We start from the raw sequence: 25,916 nt of genomic DNA on the forward strand, positions 1-25,916 counted from the left end.
ATCTGAGAGCACAGGTTATCAGGGGAAGGCTTATGGTAAAGGTATCTAGATTGTAAGCCCTTACAGCAGTCAGATCTATTCATGAGTTGTAATGGTTATTTCTAAATTCTGAGATGATGAACTGCTGTTTATAACCTGCTCAGTCCCTGAACTCTGGGTATCTGTTTGACACCTAAGACTCAGTCAGAGTTCAGCAGCTATGAATGTCAGCATTACCCCATACAGCAAATGTAAAAGAAGCTAAAAAAGAGATGACTTTAATTAGAGATATGAACGAAATGGACTTGTTAGGACTAAGGTAAACCAGACTAAAGGGAAAAGGATGATATTGATTGCGTTTTAAAACTTCAACTTCTATGTGAGACCAAAGGAAATGATGTTTATTTGGTGGAAAATCTATATTTTCTATAGCACACTATATAATTTAACTTGTATTGTCAGTTTATTCAAATACCATAATTACATGGAACCTGGAATAGGTGGTGAGATCTGGTTGGTTTGTACACGTTAGCCTGAAGCCCTGATATATCTCAATTTGGGCAGAGAATAAAAATGTATTTGTAAAGCCCCCTTAATGGACTGGGGGGAAATTTGAAAGATCAAACTTCCCCAACTGGAGAATTTCTGATATTCTCACAAGCACTGGGGACTACCAATTTAGAAGGCCAAGCCCTTGATCTTGGGGCTTGTCCTTATGAAACTTGTTACTGCAAAGGAGAGGTTAAGTCTACTTAAAATTGTGCCTAAGAGCTACCCCCAGAGAACTCCTCTTTTGTCGCTCAGATGTGGGCTCTCTCTCTAAGCCAACACTACAGGTAAACTCACTGCCCTCCCCGCTATGTGGGACATGACTCCCAGGGGTATGAATCTCCCTGGCAATGTGGGACATGACTCCTGGGTATGAGCCTGGACCCAGCACTGTGGGACTGAGAAAGCCCTTCTTAGCCAAAAGGGGAAAGAGAAATGAAACTAAGTTTCAGTGGCTGAGATTTCAAATGGAGAGATCACTCTGAAGAGCACTCTTGTGTGCTATATAGATATCCCTTATTAGTTATTAGTGTATTAGAATAGCTAGAAGGAAACACCTAAAACCACTGAACAGCAATCCAGTATCCTTGACTCCTGAAGACAACTGCTAACTATACAGTTTATACGGTGTGACTGTGTGATTGTGAAAACATTATGGCTCATTCTCCCTTTATCCAGTGTATGGACAGATGAGTAGAAAAAAGGGGGACAAAAAGTAAATGAATTATGGGGGATGGGGAGGAGTATAAGATGTTTTTGGTGTTCTTTCATACTTTTATTTTTATTCTTATTTTCATTTTTATTTCTTAGAGTAATGAAAATGTTCACAAAATTGATTGTGGTGATGAACGTATATGATGATACTGGGAACGACTGATCGTACACTTTGATGGTTCTATGTGTGAATATATCTCAATAAAATTGCATTTTAAATATATATATATATATATTTGTTTAAGCAAAAAAGGAAATAAGGTGAGGGAAATCAGTACTTGCCCCATTTCCCAATTACCAGAACTTGAAGTCATGCATTCTAAAAGTTTAACATACTGAATGAATAAGGTGACTCACTATCTTTTAAAATATATACCTTGAATCTTCTTTCAGACGTATGCTTTACCAAGCTTAATATGACTCACCTTAACAGCTTTATTATAATATAAAGCTTACAACTTGACTCACACACACCAAAAAGAACTAAAAAATGAACAAAAGAAATTCATTTTTCAACAAACATTTATGACTACACAATACAGAGGAACTAGTCCAAATGTTAAACTTAAATTAAAAACTGCTTAAATTCATAAGGAGCTAAGAAAACGCAAAGTTAATACTGTGATATTTTATATCAGAATGACAAACATTAACATATACTGATTGTGGCCAGGGTGGGATGCGTTCTTATACATTGCTGGTCGAAATTTAGTGAGGTACTAAAGCTTTTGTGGAAAGCAATCTAGCAACATCTATTAAACTTAACATTACACATGGCCTTTATCCCATAATTCCCATTTTCTGGAATCTATCCACAGGTACAAAACCACTATACATAAGGCCATACATCAAAGGACTTTTAATGTGTCACTGCTTTCTGTGGCAAAACAAGTAAAACTAAGTGAATGCCTAAAAACAAAGCAGACAAAGCCAGATCATGAAAAATTTTAAGAGAGCTATCATGAAGTACTCTTGAGTGGAAGAAGTGAGATGGATAAAACCATGTATAACATGATACGATTTTTCTCAAACAAAAACACAAAACCCTTACTTCTGTATATCTGCATATGTTTGAGTACATAACGATTTTATGAGCATTGGTAAAGAACATACAAAGGTATCCATAACGCCTTGACATGGGTTATGAGGGAGGAACAGAGAGATAAATATGGGATGGCGAGGCCAAGCCAAAGAAAAGCCAAAAAGTTGCTGTTAAAATATCATATAAGTGTCATACAGTTTGTGTGTATGCATTACAGGAAGTGACTAATGCTGTGAAGATCGAAATATAGACCTACAAGATGATTTGAAGAAAATTAAAAAGCTGTCTAAAGGTTTAAAATAAAATATGCTATGACGGCATTATAGATTGACAGCAAACTATTTTCCAACAATGGCTGCAACAGTCTCCCATCCCGCATGCTTTTCTACAATGTGGCTCTGGCCCTCCTCTATCAAGAAGTGATCTATTCTCTTCTAAATCTGGGCAAGCTTGTGACTTGCTTCGTTGAAGTGATGCTCTGTGACTTTCTGGGCTTGGTCAGAAAAGATGACATTCTTACTCTTTTGCTTGGAGCCATAAATCACCATAAAAGAAGTCTGATTACCGTGAAGCCACCATGCTATCAGGATGGCAAAGCAATGGAGAGACAATTTATAGGTGCTCAGACTTTAAGTCCCCATAACAGATAAACATGAATGATCACTGAGATTATTCTAACCCCCAGTATTGAGTCACCTCCAGACTTCTAGTCTTACCATCTAAGACCCAAGAATTGTGGAGTAGAGAGTAGAGACGTGACATCCCCAGTATATCCTATCTGAATATCTGAGCCACAGAATCCATGAATATAATATGCCACCAAGTTTGGGGTGCTTTGTTAAATAGCACGTATCATTAATCAGAGCATTTGCAAATTCAAAATATGTTCTTTAATAATTTAGAAATAGGCTCTGGAAAACTATGTTAGGTGACAAAGAAAAGTAACACTAGTAATAACGAAGTCCAATTAGGTATACAATTAAATTAATAAACACAATACACATCTGATTATTTCATCCACATGTCTAAATATACATGTATTCCAGATGGCAAAAATTTCATATTTTTAGATCTTTTTGTTGGGGAAATGGGAGAGAACCCTGTATTTCAAATCACCTTATATTCAAACACAATATAATTTAACTCTTCACCAGTCTTACATTACATATCATCCTAAACTAAAATTCACATACAACAACTGTATCTTCCATCCAATGTCAAGGTTTTCCTGCTACTACTCATTTTTATTCATAATAACGTTGAAATATAGTTGTAAACTGTTTGCAAAACTACAGACCTAACACAGGGACAAAGGAAAAATTAGTTTAATCCATTGTATTCATTTCAAAACTTTGTACTAGCTACTGATCAATTTAATTCAATAAGAACCTATGTCTTTCTTTAATAAAATAAACAATTCTTGAGAACAGTGAAGGCTTTTCAGTTATGGCACACCTCAATTCTGTCCCCATGTTTATATTCCAAAAGAAGATTCAAAATTTTTATGAAGGAGAGGTTCCTTCACAATATTAGAAGGAGCCAAGCAATAATCAGCAATAGAGTATGCAAACAAAAATTTTTAAGTAGTTCTGGGACTTAAAATATAATTTCAATTTATCAGTTCTTTTCAAAAGAACTGGTAAGGCAGACATCTTATAATTCAGACACAAACTGAGACTGATACTTCATAGGGAGCCACAAAAACATGAGTCACTAAAAATATTTCAAAACCTGTGATTCCAGAGAACTGGGGGCAGTTCAGAAATAGGTACTAAAAGACTTAAAAGGAGGGACTTTATAGTTAGATAAACCTATGTTCAAATCCTGATTCCATCACATAAAAGCTAAATGACATCTCTAAGCCTCAATTTCCTCTTTAGGAAAATAGAGACAGTCATAATACATTCTACTAGAGAATTGTGCAGAGACTGCATACGTAATAATTTTCTCCTCCTTTTCCTTACTAAGAGATACTTACTTATATTGTTGGTAACAATGGGCTCAGCTAAAAGACAATTTCCAGCTTTCTTTGAAGCTAGGTTGGCCAATGAGATGTAAAACAAATTACCTAGGTCGACTTTCCAAAAAAGTTTATTAAGAAGCTGATTACACTCAGAATTTTCCCTTTGGCCCTTCTCCATACTCCACCTCAAATCCTTTCAGTCTAGAATATGGAAAAGAAAGCCAAAGATTGAACAACTGTCTCAGAACATGAGGCAACCCTGAGAATCAATGCCTTGTGCTTATTATGAATGTGATGCAGAATGCCAGAAGGCCCCATTTTATTATGTGGACTTCTGTAGTATGAGAAATTAATCTCTATCTAGTTTCTGTTATACATAAGTAAATGTACTGTCCTAACCAATATAGTTATTATCAGAATTTTTAAAAGACTTTTAGTAAATAAACTTGGTACACTGCAAGTAATGAGAATAATGTAATTTCTGAGCCCAAATAACTCTACTTCATGAACAAATCAGCAATGCTCTTATTTTTCTCTTGAAGTTGTCAATTCAACAGTGTTCAATGACCTTATTCTATTAATAAGAAAATTAACCACTAGTAAATAACCAGTTGGTAATCGCAGAGTTATTTAATGAAAAAAAAGTTCTTGACTTAAGAAAGCAGCTATGTGAATCAGTTAGCAGCCAACCAGAAATAGTTAAGGGTACATGAATTAAGAAAATCCACAATGTCAGTCACTTCCTCCATCACCATGTGTCCTGAAAAATCCACAAACACAAATTCTGAGAAATGATGAACTAGGAAGATGGACAACCCTATTCAACTTTATCTTCTTTTGATTTGAATGGATTTTTGAAGGATTTTTATTAAAGACTACTATAACTGCATGTCAATGTTATTCCCAAATTCCTCACTGATGGGGTTAGGCTCTATGGGTTTATGTGTGCCAATAATTAGACAAATTTGCTGAAAGTCTCAGAAGAGCCATACCCCAGGGGGGCTGAATTTGATCTATAAAACAAGTACGTGAAGCCCCATGTCCCAGTGTTCTCGGGCAATGAGCACATGATGAGTCTAGTATTATACTAGACATTTTGAGGCAGTTGCCTGACAGATGAAGTAAATCTTTCTGTTCTAGACATAATCCAAAGACAAAGTGGTAGACCTACAATCATCATCTATGGAAGCAGAGACTTCCTAAATACCATCCTACATTAACTAGTCTGCCTTTAGCATTCCTGAATAGGTATCCATATTCCTCTTCAAAGACAGAGAGACCAGTATCCCATCCAAGCTAGTCACTTATTTGCCTCTAGAGCACTCAATATCCCTTTAATGATAAACTACCAGAAAAGGGGAGTAAAAGGGTAATCTTTACTGTACCATTTGCAACCAATATTTGGTATAAAACCCCCTGCTTGTAAACTTCCAGCCTAAAAACATCTGAAGGGTTGAAGCAGAAAAGCATCATGCACTAGCAACATAAAACCCAAATGTACAGTATAGCAGTTTGGTTATCACTTTAAGATACCATCTACCACTTTAAGATTGTTGCTACCATAACATCTTTAACACATAGAGTAGCAAATTAAAACCTATTTGATTCACTTCTATTAGTGTACAGTCTTGAGCAAAGGCATATCAACAAGCAGGTATTCAGAAATTGTTCAATGAGAGTAGTAGCGGCAGAGGGATACCTTCTAATACCTCAGATTTACTATCCAACCCTGTTTCCTTGACCATAGATAATTGATTCAAATATGAAAATCAGATACAAGCTGGCCCAATCAAAATCTTTTTCCTAGGAACTTGAAATTTTAAATGGGTATACAAAATAATTAAGTCATTGCAGCATAATCACTTTCTGGCAGCATTCTAGCACTCCTAGCAAAGAGGTCATTGATCTCCTTTTGTTGAGTTCCCAGAAGAAACCTGTTCTTTATCTCCTTAAATTCTATGAACTACTGCAATATACTTCTAAAAAGTTTATTTTGGGTAAACTAGCTAGACTCTATTTTTGTTGCTTACAACAAAAAGGACATTGGACTAAATCCAATGAAAATCAGGACAGCTAATTATCTCTTAATATCAAGCTACAGAAAGTCAGACTATAGCATAAAAAAATTACCACTCAAAAATGTTACCAAACTAATTCTGAAAAGAAAGATAATCACTAATCCTATTGGTGGAAGTAAACTTAAATTATAAAAGAAAATGCACATTCCCTTTAACTGAAGAATTCTATTTGATGAAATTTATCCTTCATAAACATACAAACATCCTTTGATGATTCATAAATCCTACTCTTAGAATTTATCCTACAGAAACACTTCAAGAAGTATACAAGTATGTGTCTAGAAATAATACTGGAAAACTGAAAATTTAAACACATCTAAAAGAGGAAGTTGGTTAACTTACCATACAGCCACAGAATAAAATACTGAATAGCCACAAAAAGAATGAAATAGGTCTATGTCCAATGACATAGAAAGATGTCTATGCAGTAGTGTGAAAAAAGCAGTTTATACCATTCATATGATCCTTACACACATACATAAATACCCACCCACCAAGTGAGTGTGCATGTGTGTATGTGTGTGTGTGTGTATATACACATTTAGAGAAAAAAAAGCCTGGAAAGATATAAACTTTGAGAACTGGTTATCTTTGGAGAATGGTAATGACAAAGACTTTTATTTTCTACTCTATTAATTCCTTTATTGTAAAATTGAATGTATTACTTTTATAACCAAAAGAAACAAAATTTTTTAAGAAAAATCATGTAACAGAAAAATCTAATAAGAAAATTAAGAGACTGCAAATAAAATAGAACCTTTATAAACTAATAAAGTACAATATTATATCATGATTCACATATCTATAAAGTGACTAATTTTAACATATTACTAGCTATAAGAATAAAATCTTTATAATTGTGAGAAAAAAAAATTTATAACTAAAAATAAAGGAAGACCCTTACAATTCAGATTAACCAGCTGAAAATGCCAACAGACAGGGTATGATGAGATCTGGACTACAACAAATTGGACCATCACATAAATCAGTTAATGCAACAGTTAAATGCTTTATCTAAACTTATATTTATTATCTATCAAAAGACATGGCTGTTTTTTTCTTAACTGGTACTTACAGTTCTCTATAATTTCATCAAAAACTGCACCAGCTTTCTGCTCAAACTGAAAAGCAAAAGAGGAAGAGAAAAGTAATGTTATTATTGTATCCTTCTATCATACTCTTTTGGTATCCCTCCCCTTCTCCCCAGGAGTTGTAACTTCCAATCCGAAGTATACAAATACACAAGATAAACAGAGTAACACTACCAAAGAGAGTAAAATAAATCTGAGCATGAAGAAAAGAAGTTATAAGGCCAAAGGCCCCAAACAAAAAATCAAGAGATATACCACATGTTCTCACTATAAAAAACATTTAAAAAAAATCATTTTTATGTCACAGAAAAGGGAGGATGGTATATATTTGTTGTAATAATGATAAACATACCCAACACTTATTAAGAACTTACTAACACTTACTGAGAATTACTATGTAAAACTTCTAATTCAAACTGAACAGATCAGATTGTGGGAAGCTGGTGGAGCAGTTAGCTCTAGGATTCAGTCCTATCACCAGAACAACTATTAAACAGGCAGAAGCTATATAAAACAACTATTTTGAAACTCAGGAGGCCAGTAGAAGACTATATAGCATCCAGGGAAGTGCAGGAGGAAGAGGTTGGTAAATTACGATACAGACCAGTAAACTGCTCTCTCCACTCAGTGGTTACTGGTGCCCACCCCCCACTTTCACAATAGGTCACCGTGGGGTCCAGCCTCTAGCTAATTCGCTGATGACATAAATGGATGGAAAAATCCTCTTCCCATCAGTGATGATGGCTTTTGATTGGTCACTTCAGATTGCTGGGGGCCTGGTTCCGAGGGCAGCCATTGTTTCAACCCACCCAGAATAAGGATGGTAGCGGAGGAGACTTAAAGACCATACACTAGAGAAAAGAGAATTTTCCTCTCTACTTCAGCCAGCCAGTTTCTCCTGGGAAATTCATTGAAAACCTTCAATGGTGTTCCCAGCTTGCAACCTGTCCTATGGAATACAGGCTTGTGCCTCCCCACAATTGCACTTATAATTAGACTTAAGTCCCAAAAGGCCTCAAAAGGTGAGGTACAAAGTGTGACCCAAGAGGAGGTCAGATATCACTAGTGGAACTACTGTCACTGAACTGGCATCCTTAAACACAGTGGAGATGACAGGATCCTGAATTGGCAGAAGCCACATGGCAGCACTTGATCACCAAAGACAAGAAAACAGATGGATCTGGGAGGATGACAGTGGATTATCATAAACTTAATAAGATGGTGACTCTAACTGCAGATGCTACTCCATATGTGGCATTGTTGCTTGAGCAAATTAACTTATCCCCTGGTCCTGCACACAGCTATGGCCCTTTGGAGAGTTACTTACAGTCAGTTGACTGGGAAAGAAAAAACTCAGGCCTGGTTTACAGACAGTTCTGCATGATATGCAGGTACCATCCAAAAGTGGATACTGCAGCACTACAGTCCCTTTCTGAGAGGTCCCTGAAGGTCAGTGGTGAGAGAGAATCCTCCCAAGGGGCAGAACTTAGAGCAGTGCACCTGGTTGTTCATTTTGCTTGGAAGAAGAACTGGCTGGAGGTACACTTGTACACTGACTCATGGGCTATCACCAATGGTTTCACTGGATGGTCAGGGACCAGAAAGGCATATTGGAAAACTTGGGGACAAAGAGGTCTAGGGGAGAGGTATGTGGATAAACATTTCTGAATGAGCAAAAAACATGAGGATTATTTGTGTTCCATGTGAATGCTCACCAGACACCAAAACACGACTTGAGCAGAGGAATATTTTAATAATCAAATGGTTAAGATGACGCATTCTGTGGATACCAGTCAGTCTTTTTCCCCAGTCACTCCTGTCATTGCCCAATGGGCTCATGAACAAAGTGGCCATGGTGGTAGAGATGGAAGTTACGCATGGCCTCAGTAACATGACTTCCACTCACCAAGGCTGACCCGGCTACAGACACTGCTGACTGCCAAATCTGCCAGCAACACAGACCAACATTCAGTCCCAAATATGGTACCATTCCCCGAGGTGATCAGCCTGCTACCTGGTAGCAAGTCAATTATACTGAACCACTTCCATCATGGAAGGAGCAATAATTTGTTGTATTTGGAAAAAGACACATACTCCGGACATGGGTTTGCTTTCCCTGCACATAATGCTTCTGCCAAAACTACATCAATGGACTTTAGAATGCCTGATGCACTGTCATGGTATTCCACACAGTACTGCTTCTGATCAAGGAACCCACTTCACAGCAAACGATGTATGAGAATAGGTACATACTCATGGAATTCCCTGGTCTTATCATCTTCCCCATCATCCTGCTGCTGTTAGACTACAGAACGGTGGAATGGCCTTCTGAAGATTCAATTATGGTGCCAACTAGATGGCAATACCTTGCAGGGCTGGGACAGTGTTCTCCAGGAGGCTGTGTATGCTCTAAATCAGCAACCACTCTACGGTGCTGTTTTCCCATAGCCAGAATTCACTGGTCCAGGAACCAAGGGGTGGAAATAGGAGTGGCACCACTCACTACTACCCCTAGTGATCCACCAGAAAAATTTTACTTCCTGTCCCTACAACCTTAACTCTGCTGGTCTATATAGGTCTTAGTTCCAAAAGGAGGAATTCCCCCAGGAGACAACACAACAATTCCATTGAACTGGAAGTTAAGACTGTCATCTAGCCACTTTGGGCTTCTCATGCCTCTGAATCAACAGGCAAATATGGGAAATAGTGTACTGGCAGGAATGACTGTCCCTGACTACCAATGGGGAAATAGAACTGCAACTACACAATGGAGGTGAAGAAGAGTTTGCCTGGAATACAGGAGATCCCTTAGGGCATCTCTTAGTACTATCGTGCCCTATGATTAAACAATCCAACCCAGACAAGACTACCAATGGTCCAGAAGCTTCAGGAATGATGGTTTGGGTCACTGGACCAGGCAAATAACCACGACCAGATGAGGTGCTTGCTGAGGGTAAAGGGAATATGGAATGGGTTGTGGAAGAAGGTAGTGATAAATAAAACTGTGGCCACGTGACCAGTTACAAATATGAGAACTACAATGGTATGAATATTTCTTCCTTGTTACTATGTTTTTTTGTATGTATATAAAGTAAATATCTTTGTTTTCTTACCTATCTTATCACCTTATCATGACACAAATTCTATTAGTTCATGTTGTAGTATTTAAGTTACAGGGTATCAAGTTTAAAAGTGAGTATTACCCAAGGACTGGTACCGCATTCTGGAGAGATTCAGTATGTTTCTGGTTGTATGCAGGACAGTTGAATATGTCAGGCAGAAAATACGTCTATTAAGGTTTTTTATTTAGAGATTAAGTATGGTTTAAGGTGATGTGTATAGCTGCCAAGTTGACAAGGGGTGGACTACGACGGTTAGGTGCAGGTGTCAACTTGGCCAGGTAATAGTGCCCAGTTGTTTGGTCAGGCAAGCACTGGCCTAACTGTTACAGTGAGAACATCTTGTGGACATAAATCATCAGTAATTTGATTGCATCTATGGCTGATTACATCTACAATCAACTAAGAAGATTGCTTTCAGCCATGAGAGATGTTTCATCCAATCTGCTGAAGGATTTAAAAGGAGAAATGATGATTTGAGCAATAAGGAGAGAGAATTTTCATCTTTATTTCAGCCAGCCAGATTCTCCTTGGGAATTCACTGAAAACCTTCACTGGAGTTCCCAGCTTGCAGCCGGTCCTATGGAATTTGGACTCATGCATCCCCACAGTTGCATGAGACACTTTGGTAAAATTTCATAATATTTACATTATCTCCTGTTGGTTCTGTTTCCCTAGAGAACCCTGACTAATAAGTCTTTCCGCCCATTTTTAAAACGAGTTGGTGTCTGTGGTTGAGTTGTAGCAGATCTTTGCATAGTCTGGATATTAAAACCTCATGAGATAAAAAGTAATAAATAACCAAAAAAAATATTTAAAAAAGACCATATGCTAGGAGCAGTGTGTCTCATGTAAGTGAGCTACAATAAGATTGTGTTGATTTTTCACTGGAAATCTTGAAGGAAAGAAGGCTGTGGGATATACTTAAAACATCAAAAGCAAAAAAAAAAAAATTGCCACCCAATAATTCTATATGCAGCAAAACTGTCTTTCAAAAATGAGGGAGATATTGAGACTTTCCCAGATAAACAAAAGCTAAGGGAAGAGGATCTAAGATGGCGACATAGAGAGGAATGGAAGCCGGTTACTCCGCATGGAACAACTAATAAAAAACTAGAGAACAACTAGTAAATAATCCGGAATAACAGCAGGGGGAAAACATGACTATTCACTCATCATACACCAACCTGAATTGGGAGGAATGCCTAAGATTCACAGCATAAAATCTGTAAGTAAAACCTGTGGTTACAAGCCAGGAGACCCCTCCCCCCAAAAGCCTGAGCTGGAAAGCCTCGTGGTCGTAGAGACAAGCTCGCTCCCAGCAAGCGAATATAGCTCAGCTGAGATCCAACTGGGGTTTTAACGAGTGAGTGTGAACTGCTCACTAGGAGCTAAGAATCCCCAGCAAGCAGACAGGGGCTTTCGGTGACAACTGAACTTGTAAAGATGGAGGGTCGCTGTGGACTAGCCCTGAAAGGGACTTTCTGTCCCTGTTTTGGGTCAGTGGAGAAAGCCTCAGCCATTTTCAGTTCCCAGTGCTCTAACCCAGACAAGAGTGGAGATAGCAAAGGCAGAGAGAGACCACTGAAATGCTAATGACCTCTCCCTAGGAGTCTATCTTCTCCCTAGGGTGTGGGGCCCAGTTCTACTACCTGCCTTCCATTCAGAACCAGACCCCAGAACCTGAAGAAAAAGAGTCATGGGCCACACCTCCTTATACCAGTCTGGACACACAGTGACCTGAGGCATCACAGGGTGTACCGATTTTCTAAGACACACTACCAGGGAAACCGGATACTGAATATTTCTTCCTTCTGGGACCTGAGCACATTCACATCTGGAAAATCTAATTGGGGTAACCAAGGAAACCATGCCTAGACAACAGAAAACTACAACCTATACTAAGAAAAATAAACTCATGGCCCGGTCAAAGGAACAAACTTACACTTCAAATGAGATACAGGAATTGAAACAACTAACAATAAGTCAATTCAAAAAATTTAGGGAAAATATGGCAAAAGCGGTGAACCATATAATGAAAACACGGGGCGTACATAAGGTAGAATCTGAAAGTTCAAAAAACCAACTGGCAGAATCTATGGAAATGAAAGGCACAACACAAGAGATGAAAGACACAATGGAAACATAGAACAGCAGATCTCAAGAGGCAGAAGAAAACCCTCAGGAACTGGAGAACAAGGCACCTGAAAGCCTACACACAAAAGAACAGATAGAGAAAAGAATGGAAAAATACAAGCAATGTCTCTGGGAATTTAAGGACAAAACGAAAAGCAAGAATTTATGTGTCATTGGTGTCCCAGAAGGAGAAGAGAGGGGAAAGAGGACAGAAGGAATAATAGAGGAAATAATCAGTGAAAACTTCCCCTCTTATAAAAGACATAAAATTACAGCTCTAAGAAGAGCAGCATACCCCAAACAGAACAGATCTGAATAAGCCTACGCCAAGACACTTAATAATCAGATTATCAAACATCAAAGATAAAGAGAGAATCCTGAAAGCAGCAAGAGAAAAGTGATCCATCACATACAAAGGAAGCTTGATAAGACTATGCGTGGATTTCTCAATAGAAACCATGGAGGCAAGAAGGAAGTGGGGTGATATATTTAAGATACTGAAAGAGAAAAACCACCAATCAAGAATCCTATATCCGGCAAAACTGTCCTTCAAATATGAGGGAGAGCTTAAAATATTCTCTGACAAACAGACAATGACAAAGTTTGTGAACAAGATACCTGCTCTACAGGAAACACTAAAGGAAGCAAACCACTGCACACAGAAAGGAAAAGACAGGAGTGAGAGGTTTGAAAAACAATTTTGGGAGATAGTAGCACAGCAATGTAAGTACACTGAACAAACATGACTGTGAATATGGTTGAAAGAGGAAGGCTGGGACCATGTGGGACACCAGAACAAAAGATAAAGGATAAAGACTGGGACTGTGTAACTCAGGGAAACCGAGGGTGTGCAACAATTTTAATAAAAGGTACAAATATGTTTTTACATGAGGTAGAACAAACGAATGTCAACATTGCAAGATGTTAAAAATAGGGTGGGATTGGGGGGAAAATACAATCAATGCAAACTAGAGACTATAATTAACTGAAACACTGTATCATGATTCCTTTAACATAACAAAGGTAATATACCAAAGCTAAATGCATATGGGGGGCTGGGGAATAGGGGAAGGGTACGGGACTTCTAGCATTGGTGATATTGTCTGACTCTTTATTCTACTTTAGGTTAATGCTACTTTCCTTTTGTCGCTTTCTAGCTATGAAGTTTTGTTTTTGTTTGTTTTCTCTCTCTTTTATTTTTCTTTTGCCTTTCTACCTTCGACTCTTCCTTCATCTTTGCGCAAAAAATGGAGATGTCCTTATACAGATAGTGGCGATGGTGCTGAATACGTAACTATGTGATTACAAAAGGAAACAACGATTGTTTACTTGGACAGAATGTATGGTGTGTGAACAAAACCATCTTAAAAGAAATGGGTTGACTTGTGGACAACAGAAATGTTGCTATATTAGATTACTTTCTTGGGGTAGAGTAGGAGGAACATGTTGGAAGTAAAGTAGTTAGGTTAGTTGTCTTTTTCTTACTCCCTTGTTATGGTCTCTTTGAAATGTTCTTTTATTGTATGTTTTTGTTTTAATTTTTCTAGTTTTCATACTGTTGATTTAGAAAAAAAAAAAAGTTGAAAAAAAAAAAAAAACAAGGAAAAAAATATGCAGAGCCCCCTTGAGGAGCTGGTGGAGAATGCAGGGGTATTGGCCTGCCCCACCTCGCTAGTTGCTAACATGCCCACAGACATAGGGGACTGGTGGTTTGATGGGTTGAGCCCTCTACCACGGGATTTGCCCTTGGGAAGACTGTTGCTGCAAAGGAGAGGCTAGGCCTCCCTAAAATTGTGCCTAAGAGCCTCTTCCCGAGTGCCTCTTTCTTGCTCAGATGTGGCCCCCTCTCTCTAGCTAAGCCAATTTGAAAGGTGAAATCACTGCCCTCCCCACTACATGGGATCAGACACCCAGGGGAGTGAATCTCCCTGGCAACATGGAATATGACTCCCGGGGAGGAATGTAGACCCAGTATCGTGGGATGGAGAACATCTTCTTGACCAAAAGGGGGATGTGAAAGGAAATGAAATAAGCTTCAGTGGCAGAGATTCCAAAAGGAGCCAAGAGGTCACTCTGGTGGGCACTCTTATGTACAGTATAGACAACCCTTTTTAGGTTCTAATGAATTGGGGTAGCTGGTGACAGATACCTGAAACTATCAAACTACAACCCAGAACCCATGAATCTTGAAGACAACTGTAGGAAAATGTGGCTTATGAGGGGGGACAGTGGGATTGGGGGGGCCATGGGGATCACACTCCCCTTTGTCTAGTTTGTGGATGGATGAGTGGAAAGGTAGGGGAAGGAAACAAACAAACAGACAAGGGCGCCCAGTGTTCTTTTTTTTTTTTTTTTTTTTTTTTTTTTTTTTATTGAGATATATTCACATACCACGCAGTCATACAAAACAAATTGTACTTTCGATTGTTTACAGTACCATTACATAGTTGTACATTCATCACCTAAATCAATCCCTGACACCTTCATTAGCACACACACAAAAATAACAAGAATAATAATTAGAGTGAAAAAGAGCAATTGAAGTAAAAAAGAACACTAGGTACCTTTGTATGTTTGTTTGCTTCCCCTACTTTTCTACACATCGATCCATAAACTAGACAAAGTGGAGTTTGGTCCTTATGGCATTCCCAATCCCACTGTCACCCCTCATAAGCTACATTTTTATACAACTGTCTTCGAGATTCATGGGTTCTGGGTTGTAGTTTAATAGTTTCAGGTATCCACCACCAGCTACCCCAATTCTTTAGAACCTAAAAAAGGTTGTCTAAATTGTGCGTAAGAGTGCCCACCAGAGTGATCTCTCGGCTCGTTTTGGAATCTCTTTGCCACTGAAGTTTATTTCATTTCCTTTCACATCCCCCTTTTGGTCAAGAAGATGTTCTCCATCCCACGATGCCGGGTCTACATTTCTCCCCGGGAGTCATATTCCACGTTGCCAGGGAGATTCACTTCCCTGGGTGTCTGATCCCACGTAGGGGGGAGGGCAGTGATTTCACCTTTCAAGTTGGCTTAGCCAGAGAGAGAGGGCCACATCTGAGCAACAAAGAGGCATTCAGGAGGAGACTCTTAGGCACAAATACAGGGAGGCCTAGCCTCTCCTTTGCAGCAACCGTCTTCCCAAGGGTAAAACTTATGGTAGAGGGCTCAACCCATCAAACCACCAGCCCCTATGTCTGTGGTCATGTTAGCAACCATGGAGGTGGGGTAGGCGAATACCCCTGCATTCTCCACAGGCTCCTCAAGGGGGCACTACATCGTTTTTTTTTTTGTTTGTTTTTTTTTTTTCCTTGTTTGTCTTTTTTCTTTTTTTTTTTTTTTAACTTTCCCTTCTTTTTTCAAATCAACTGTATGAAAAAAAAAGTTAAAAAGAAAACAAACATACAATAAAAGAACATTTCAAAGAGACCATAGCAAGGGAGTAAGAAAAAGACAACTAACCTAAGATAACTGCTTAACTTCCAACATGTTCCTACTTTACCCCAAGAAAGTTACATACTATAGCAACATTTCAGTGAACTTGTTCCTACTACATCCATCAGAAATTAACAGACCATAGTCATTTCTGGGCATCCCCAGAACGTTAAATAGCTTATCTGTTCTTCTTGGATTATTGTTCCCCCTTCCTTAATTGCTCTCTACTGCTAGTTCCCCTACATTCTACATTATAGACCATTTGTTTTACATTTTTCAAAGTTCACATTAGTGGTAGCATATAATATTTCTCTTTTTGTGCCTGGCTTATTTCGCTCAGCATTATGTCTTCAAGGTTCATCCATGTTGTCATATGTTTCACCAGATCGTTCCTTCTTACTGCCGCGTAGTATTCCATCGTGTGTATATACCACATTTTATTTATCCACTCATCTGTTGAAGGACATTTGGGTTGTTTCCATCTCTTGGCAATTGTGAATAATGCTGCTATGAACATTGGCGTGCAGATATCTGTTCGTGTCACTGCTTTCCGATCTTCCGGGTATATCCCGAGAAGTGCAATCGCTGGATCGAATGGTAGCTCTATCTCTAGTTTTCTAAGGAACTGCCAGACTGACTTCCAGAGTGGCTGAACCATTATACAGTCCCACCAACAATGAATAAGAGTTCCAATTTCTCCACATCCCCTCCAGCATTTGTAGTTTCCTGTTTGTTTAATGGCAGCCATTCTAACCGGTGTTAGATGGTATCTCATTGTGGTCTTAATTTGCATCTCTCTAATAGCTAGTGAAGCTGAACATTTTTTCATGTGTTTCTTGGCCATTTGTATTTCCTCTTCAGAGAACTGTCTTTTCATATCTTTTGCCCATTTTATAATTGGGCTGTCTGTACTATTGTCATTGAGTTGTAGGATTTCTTTGTATATGCAAGATATCAGTCTTTTGTCAGATACATGGTTTCCAAAAATTTTTTCCCATTGAGTTGGCTGCCTCTTTACCTTTTTGAGAAATTCCTTTGAGGTGCAGAAACTTCTAAGCTTGAGGAGTTCCCATTTATCTATTTTCTCTTTTGTTGCTTGTGCTTTGGGTGTAAAGTCTAGGAAGTGGCCTCCTAATACAAGGTCTTGAAGATGTTTTCCTACATTATCTTCTAGGAGTTTAATGGTACTTTCTTTTATATTGAGATCTTTGGTCCATTTTGAGTTAATTTTTGTGTAGGGGGTGAGGTAGGGGTCCTCTTTCATTCTTTTGGATATGGATATCCAACTCTCCCAGCCCCATTTGTTGAAAAGACCATTATGGCTCAGTTCGGTGACTTTGGGGGCCTTATCAAAGATCAGTCGGCCATAGATCTGAGGGTCTATCTCTGAATTCTCAATTCGATTCCATTGATCTATATGTCTATCTTTGTGCCAGTACCATGCTGTTTTGGCAACTGTGGCTTTATAATAAGCTTCAAAGTCAGGGAGTGTAAGTCCTCCCACTTCGTTTTTCTTTTTTAGAGTGTCTTTAGCAATTCGAGGCATCTTCCCTTTCCAAATAAATTTAATAACTAGCTTTTCCAAGTCTGCAAAGTAGGTTGTTGGAATTTTGATTGGGATTGCATTGAATCTGTAGATGAGTTTGGGTAGAATTGACATCTTAATGACATTTAGCCTTCCTATCCATGAACATGGAATATTTTTCCATCTTTTAAGGTCCCCTTCTATTTCTTTTAGTAGAGTTATGTAGTTTCTTTGTATAGGTCTTTTACATCTTTGGTTAAGTTTATTCCTAGGTACTTGATTTTTTTAGTTGCTATTGAAAATGGTATCTTTTTCTTGAGTGTCTCTTCAGTTTGTTCATTTCTAGCATATAGAAACATTACTGACTTATGTGCATTAATCTTGTATCCCGCTACTTTGCTAAATTTGTTTATTAGCTCTAGTAGGTGTATCGTTGATTTCTCAGGGTTTTCTAGATATAAGATCATATCATCTGCAAACAATGACAGTTTTACTTCTTCTTTTCCAATTTGGATGCCTTTTATTTCTTTGTCTTGCCGGATTGCCCTGGCTAGCACTTCCAGCACAATGTTGAATAACAGTGGTGACAGCGGGCATCCTTGTCTTGTTCCTGATCTTAGAGGGAAGGCTTTCAGTCTCTCACCATTGAGTACTATGCTGGCTGTGGGTTTTTCATATATGCTCTTTATCATGTTGAGGAAGTTTCCTTCAATTCCTACCTTTTGAAGTGTTTTTATCAAAAACGGATGTTGGATTTTGTCAAATGCTTTTTCAGCATCTATTGAGATGATCAATTGATTTTTCCCTTTCGAGTTTTTAATGTGTTGTAATACATTGATTGTTTTTCTTATGTTGAACCATCCTTGCATGCCTGGAATGAACCCCACTTGGTCATGGTGTATGATTTTTTTAATGTGTCTTTGGATTCGATTTGCAAGTATTTTGTTGAGGATTTTTGCATCTATATTCATTAGGGAGATTGGCCGGTAGTTTTCCTTTTTTGTAGCATCTTTGCCTGGTTTTGGTATTAGATTGATGTTAGCTTCATAAAATGAATTAGGTAGTGTTCCATTTTTTTCAATGTTTTGAAAGAGTTTGAGTAAGACTGGTGTCAGTTCTTTCTGGAAAGTTTGGTAGAATTCCCCTGTGAAGCCATCTGGCCCTGGGCATTTATTTGTGGGAAGATTTTTGATGACTGATTGGATCTCTTTGCTTGTGATGGGTTGGTTGAGGTCTTCTATTTCTTCTCTGGTCAGTCTAGGTTGTTCATATGTTTCCAGGAAATTGTCCATTTCTTCTACATTATCCAGTTTGTTGCCATACAGTTGTTCATAATATCCTCTTATAATTTTTTTAATTTCTTCAGGATCTGCAGTTATGTCACCTTTTTCATTCATTATTTTGTTTATATGGGTCTTCTCTCTTTTTGATTTTGTCAGTCTAGCTAGGGGCTTGTCAATCTTGTTGATCTTCTCAAAGAACCAACTTTTGGTGATATTTATCCTTTCTATTGTTTTTTTGTTCTCTATGTCATTTATTTCTGCTTTAATCCTTGTTATTTCTTTTCTTGTACTTGGTTTCGGATTGGTTTGCTGTTCATTTTCTAGCTTCTTCAGTTGATCCATTAGTTCTTTGATTTTGGCTCTTTCTTCCTTTTTAATATATGCGTTTAGTGCTATAAATTTCCCCCTTAGCACTGCTTTTGCTGCATCCCATAGGTTTTGGTATGTTGTGTTCTCATTTTCATTCGTCTCTATATATTTAGCAATTTCTCTTGCTATTTCTTCTTTAACCCACTGATTGTTTAGGAGTGTGTTGTTTAACCTCCAGGTATTTGTGAATTTTCTAAGTCTCTGATGGTTATTGACTTCTAATTGTATTCCATTGTGGTCAGAGAATGTGCTTTGAATAATTTCAATCTTTTTAAATTTATTGAGGCTTGTTTTATGTCCCAGCATATGATCTATTCTGGAGAAAGTTCCGTGAGCACTAGAAAAGTATGTGTATCCTGGTGATTTGGGATGTAATGTCCTGTAGATGTCTGTTAAATCTAATTCATTTATCAGATTGTTTAGGTTTTCAATTTCCTTATTGGTCTTCTGTCTGGTTGATCTATCTATAGGAGAGAGTGATGTGTTGAAGTCTCCCACAATTATTGTGGAAACATCAATTGCTTCCTTTAGTTTTGCCAATGTTTCTCTCATGTATTTTGTGGCACCTTGATTGGGTGCATAGACATTTACGATTGTTATTTCTTCTTGCTGAATTGCCCCTTTTATTAGTATGTAGTGGCCTTCTTTGACTCTCAAAACATCCCTGCATTTGAAGTCTATTTTATCTGAGATTAATATTGCTACACCTGCTTTCTTTTGGCTGTAGCTTGCATGAAATATTTTTTTCCATCCTTTCACTTTCAGTTTCTTTGTGTCCCTGTGTCTAAGATGAGTCTCTTGTATGCAACATATTGATGGTTCATTTTTTTTGATCCATTCTGCGAATCTATATCTTTTAATTGGGGAGTTTAATCCATTTACATTCAACGTTAAAACCGTGAAGGCATTTCTTGAATCGGCCATCTTATCCTTTGGATTATGTTTGCCATATTTTTCCCTCTCTCTATTAATATCCTTTATTGTACCCATACCGAATCTCTTTAGTACTGAACCTTTCTCCAAGTCTCTCTGTCCTGTCTTTGTTTCTCTGTCTGTAGGGCTCCCTTTAGTATCTCCAGTAGGGCAGGTCTCTTGTTAGCAAATTCTCTCAGCATTTCTTTGTCTGTGAAAAATTTAAGCTCTCCCTCAAATTTGAAGGAGAGCTTTGCTGGATAAAGTATTCTTGGCTGGAAATTCCTCTCACTCAGAATTTTAAATATATCGTGCCACTGCCTTCTCGCCTCCATGGTGGCTGCTGAGTAGTCACTACTTAGTCTTATGCTGTTTCCTTTGTATGTGGTGAATTGCTTTTCTCTTGCTGCTTTCAGAACTTGCTCCTTCTCTTCTATGTTTGACAGTGTGATCAGTATATGTCTCGGAGTGGGTTTTTTTGGATTTATTCTATTTGGAGTTCGCTGAGCATTTATGATTTGTGTATTTATGTTGTTTAGAAGATTTGGGAAGTTTTCCCCAACAATTTCTTTGAATACTCTTCCTAGACCTTTACCCTTTTCTTCCCCTTCTGGGACACCAATGAGTCTTATATTCGGACGTTTCATATTATCTATCATATCCCTGAGGTCCATTTCGAGTTTTTCAATTTTTTTCCCCATTCTTTCTTTTATGTTTTCATTTTCCATTCTGTCATCTTCCAGGTCACTGATTCGTTGTTCAACTTCCTCTAGTCTTGTACTATGAGTGTCCAGAATCTTTTAATTTGGTCAACAGTTTCTTTAATTTCCATAAGATCATCCATTTTTTTATTTAGTCTTGCAATGTCTTCTTTATGCTCTTCTAGGGTCTTCTTGATTTCCTTCATATCCCGTACTAGGGTCTCATTGTTCATCTTTAGTTCTTTGAGTAGCTGCTCTAGGTGTGTCTCTTCTGGTCTTTTGATTTGGGTGCTTGGGCTTGGGTTATCCATATCGTCTGGTTTTTTCATATGCTTTATAATTTTCTGTTGTTTTTGGCCTCGTGGCATTTGCTGACCTTGATAAGGTTCTTTTAGGGTTTGTAGACCAGTTGAAGTCCTTATCTCTAATTTATCAGATCTACAGCTTCGTGGAGTACACTTTCTCTAACTAACCAGCAGGTGGCGTCCACGAGCCACCTGTTCTCCACAAGCCAGATCTCCCCTGCTTAGCCTTTTTGGTGAGTGGGGGAGTGAGTCTTGTGGGGCCCAATTGGTGTCCCAAGCTTGCGTGTGTAGTTGGTGTTGCCTGCCCTGTATGTGGGGCGTGTTTCTGGGCAGTCGGGGAGGGGGGGTGGCCCTAACAATCAAATCTCCCTGATGATCCTAGAGTTTTAAAGCTACTGCAATAGTCTAATCCTTCAGTTCAGTCCTGCCACAGTTTGTCTCTGCCACTGACCCACAAGTATTTGGTATTGGCGTATGGCTCCTGAGACTTGCAAGTGGTCCCCTCTTCCAGGCTGTGCACCCCGGGTCCTCTGTTGAGGGATGACTGTGCTATGTCGCAGGTGAGTGCCGTCCCCCCAGGGCAGTTCTGGGCTGCTGGGCTGTGTTGGGAGGCTCCCAGTCTGCTCAAATGATGGCTGAATGGGGCTCTGTTAATTCACACTGCTCCCCCTTCCCAGCTCTGGGACATTCAGCTGAGGTTGCAGGGAAGGCTAATGTCCACGCCCAGTTTTGTGGTGTGTGCCTGTTATTTGAAGCACTTCCGTCACACTGGGTTGTCTGGGGCAGCTCTGGGCTATGGGGCTGGCGATGGGCAGGAGTGTTTCCTGTCCACCAGGATGGTGGCTGTGAGCGGACACCCCCCTTTTCTTGGGAAGTTGTGTTGTTTAGTGAATTTTCTCAGCCACTGGATTATTGCCTTTTGTCTCAGAGCTCTCTTAGTTCTGCTCTTGACTTGACGTGCCCAAATTTCAATTCTTTGAAGCTTTCTGTATTGAGCTTCTTAGAGTAATTGTTTTAGAAAAAGCAAAAATGATTTAAAAAAAAAAAAAAAAAAAAAAAAAAAAAAACGGCCCTCCTCAGAGATCTAATGGGTTATTGAAATGCTAATAGACAAAGCAACCAGGGTCATTAAGGAAAAGTGCCCAGGGCAGAGAGATCAGCCTTGCTTCGGGATTTGCATATGCGCCTCAAGGCCTGATCTCCGCCCTTCCCCTTTCTGTGTTCACCAGAACTCCAAAAATCCTCTGCTTTTATTTTGGAGTTTTTCGTGTTGTTTTTTTTCTATGCCTGTCTCCTCTCTGCTGGGCTGGCTGCTCTCAGAGTCTCTGGTGTCTGGCCTCAGTCTATCTATGGTTGGAGTTTGAATCAGTAGAATGAGTTTCCGGTAAGAGCAGCCACTGCAATTCTCCCTTCTCCTTCCTGGAGCTGACAGCCCCTCCTCCCCCGGGACTGAGCCTGGCAGGGAGGGGCGCGGGTCCCCTGGCCGCAAAAACTTACAGATTTCGCTGATCTCAGCAGTTCCACGTTTTCATGAGTGTTGTATGAAGTATGCCCAAAGACAGATTGCTCTGTGGTGTCCAGTCCACGCAGTTCCTGGCTTTTTACCTACTTTCCTGGAGGAGTAACTAAAACATACAGCTCACCAGTCTGCCATCTTGCCCCGCCCCAGTGTTCTTTTTTACTTTAGTTGCTCTTTTTCACTTTAATTATTATTCTGGTTGTTTTTGTGTGTGTGGTAATGAGGGTGTCGGGGATTGATTTTGGTGATGAATGTACAACTATGTAATGGTAGTGTGAACAACCGAATGTACGATTTGTTTTGTATGACTGCGTGGTATGTGACTATATCTCAATAAAATGAATATTAAAAAAATGGGTTGAAGAAATCTTGAGGGCACTGTGCCGGTTTGAATGTATTGTGTCCCCCAAATGCCATTATCTTTGTGGTCTTGTGGGACAGACGTTTTGGTGCTGGTTAGATTTGCTTGGAATGTGCCCCACCCAGCTGTGGGTGGTGACTTCGGTGGGATACTCCTATGGAGGTGTGACCCCACCCATTCAGGGTGGGCCTTGATCAGTGGAGCCATATAAAACATGCTGACTCAAAGAGACTGGACAGAGTGCAGCTATGAGTGACGTTTTTAAGAGGAGCAAGCTTGCTAGAGAGGAACATCCCGGGAGAAAGCCATTTTGAAACCAGAACTTCGGAGCAGACGCCAGCCATGTGCCTTCCCAGCTAAGAGAGGTTTTCTGGACGCCATTGGCCATCTCCAGTGAAGGTACCCGATTACTGATGTGTTACCTTGGACGTTTTGTGGCCTTAAGACTGCAACTGTGTAGTGAAATAAACCCCCATTTTATAAAAGCCTATCCATCTCTGGTGTTTTGCATTCTGCAGCATTAGCAAACTAAAACAGATTTTGGTACCAGAGAAGTGGGGTGCTTTTGCTGCTGAGTTTGCAAATACCAAACATGTTGGAACGGCTTTTTAAGTGGATAATGGGGAGTTTCTGGAAGAATTGTGAGGAGCTTGATAGAAAAGGCCAAAACTGCTTTAAAGACACTGTTTGTGGAAATATGGACTCTAAAGATACTTCTGACGAGGCCCTGAACAGAGATGATGAATGTGTTGTTGTAAACTGGAAGAAAGGCGATCCTTGTTTTAAAGTGGCAGAGAATTTGGCAACATTGAGTCCTGGTGTCAGATGGAAGGAAGAATTTGGAAGCGACAACCTGGAATACTTAGCTGAGGAGATCTCCAGACTACGTGTGGAGGAGGTACCCTGGCTTCTCCTTGCAGCTTATAGTAAAATGCGAGCGGAGAGAGATAAACTTAGAACTGAACTCTTGGGTTCTAAGAAACCAGAAGCTGATGGCTTGGAAAATTATGAGCTTCCAGGGGGTGGAATCCCAGAAGCTACAGCCCAATGTGAGGACGTAACCAAACATGGAACCCAGCTGCCATATCAGTACAAGCCAAGATTGGAGATGGAATTATCCAGAAAGGATTTGTGGAAAGTCCTATTGTCTGATGGCTTTGACCCCTGCATGCTTCATGCAAAGCCAACGGAATTTTTGCGAGAACTTTATAGACAGAGCCGTTGCCAGTCTGGACTGAAGGAGACAGACAAGGAACAAATTGCGGGAAAATTTTCTTCAAACACAGAGCCATGGAGGTTGAGGTCTGGAGTCAAGAGGCCTTGGGCTGGGAGAGTGGAGCAGCCCACACGCATGGAAAGGGTGAGTTTGCCCCGGAGGTCGAGGGTGGGCATTCCACCTCGATGCTCTGGAAGAGTTTTGCCACCCGAGGTCCCAAAGAGGGTGGAGCACATTCCCAGGGAATTGGGGAGAGCCTGGCTGCCACCACACTGTTCTGAAGGGGTTGAGCGTGTGCCCCGGAGATGGAAGGGAATCCGGGAGCAGCCCCGATGTTTGAGGAGGGTGGGGCCGAGAAGGTGGTCTCCCCAATGTGTGGGTATGTTGGAGCACTCACCTAAGCGTTTGGAGAGGAAAGGGCTGCTGAAAAGGCCCTTAGGAAGGGTTAGGCTTCCACTCTCTCAAGCCCCAAGGATGCAACATTGTTCTGTAAATGACTCTGAGACTTTGAAATCTAATGGAGTTTGTCCTACAGGTTTTAAGAACTGTTTTGGTCCTGTTAACCCTGTTTTTCTTACTGTTTCTCCTTATGGCAATGGGAATGTTCATCCTATGAATGTCCCTCCTTTGTATACTGGAAGCATATAACTTGTTCTAAGTCCACAGATCCAAGCTAAAGGAAAAGTATGCCTTAGGACTGACCACGCCTGTAATTGATTTTGATGGGATCTTGTACTTAACTTTTGTTACTGAAATGGTTTAAGTTTTTGTGATATTGTGATGAAATGAATGTATCTTGTATTTGGAAAGATAATGTCATTTTGGGGTCCAGGGGGTGGAATGTGCCGGTTTGAATGTATTGTGTCCCCCAAATGCCATTATCTTTGTGGTCTTGTGGGACAGACGTTTTGGTGCTGGTTAGATTTGCTTGGAATGTGCCCCACCCAGCTGTGGGTGGTGACTTCGGTGGGATACTCCTATGGAGGTGTGACCCCACCCATTCAGGGTGGGCCTTGATCAGTGGAGCCATATAAAACATGCTGACTCAAAGAGACTGGACAGAGTGCAGCTATGAGTGACGTTTTTAAGAGGAGCAAGCTTGCTAGAGAGGAACATCCCGGGAGAAAGCCATTTTGAAACCAGAACTTCGGAGCAGACGCCAGCCATGTGCCTTCCCAGCTAAGAGAGGTTTTCTGGACGCCATTGGCCATCTCCAGTGAAGGTACCCGATTACTGATGTGTTACCTTGGACGTTTTGTGGCCTTAAGACTGCAACTGTGTAGTGAAATAAACCCCCATTTTATAAAAGCCTATCCATCTCTGGTGTTTTGCATTCTGCAGCATTAGCAAACTAGAACAGGCACTATATTGAGTGAAATGAGACAGACACATAAAGACAAATATTGCAGGGTCTCACTGATATGAACTAATTATAATATGTAAACTTATAGATATGAAATACAAGTTACCAGGATATAGAATGGGGCTAACGAATGGGGAGCAGATGCTTATTATGAGCAGAATGTTCAACTAGGGTGATCTTAAATGCTTGGGAAATGGACAAGGGTGATGGCAGCATCTTGTGAGAATAACTAACAGCACTGAAAGGTGTGTGAAGGTGG

The 25,916-nt window shown here is 39.7% G+C and overlaps 1 protein-coding gene across 4 annotated transcripts in view; it reads right to left on the reverse strand.

Moving 5' to 3' along the window:
* The window catches only part of ZMYM4 (zinc finger MYM-type containing 4), a 230,189-nt gene that overhangs the window by 129,931 nt on the left and 74,342 nt on the right, over positions 1–25,916 (reverse strand). For 3 of the 4 annotated variants that reach the window (XM_037827754.1, XM_037827755.1, XM_037827756.1), the window contains exon 2: positions 7,401–7,446. In XM_037827754.1, the coding sequence (XP_037683682.1) occupies positions 7,401–7,446 (46 nt within the window). Of the gene's footprint in view, positions 1–7,400; positions 7,447–25,916 lie in introns of those variants that run through there. The other variant, XM_037827757.1, reaches the window with a different exon arrangement.

This window comes from Choloepus didactylus, chromosome 2 (genome assembly GCF_015220235.1).
Source record: "Choloepus didactylus isolate mChoDid1 chromosome 2, mChoDid1.pri, whole genome shotgun sequence".
Lineage (NCBI taxonomy): Eukaryota > Metazoa > Chordata > Mammalia > Pilosa > Megalonychidae > Choloepus > Choloepus didactylus.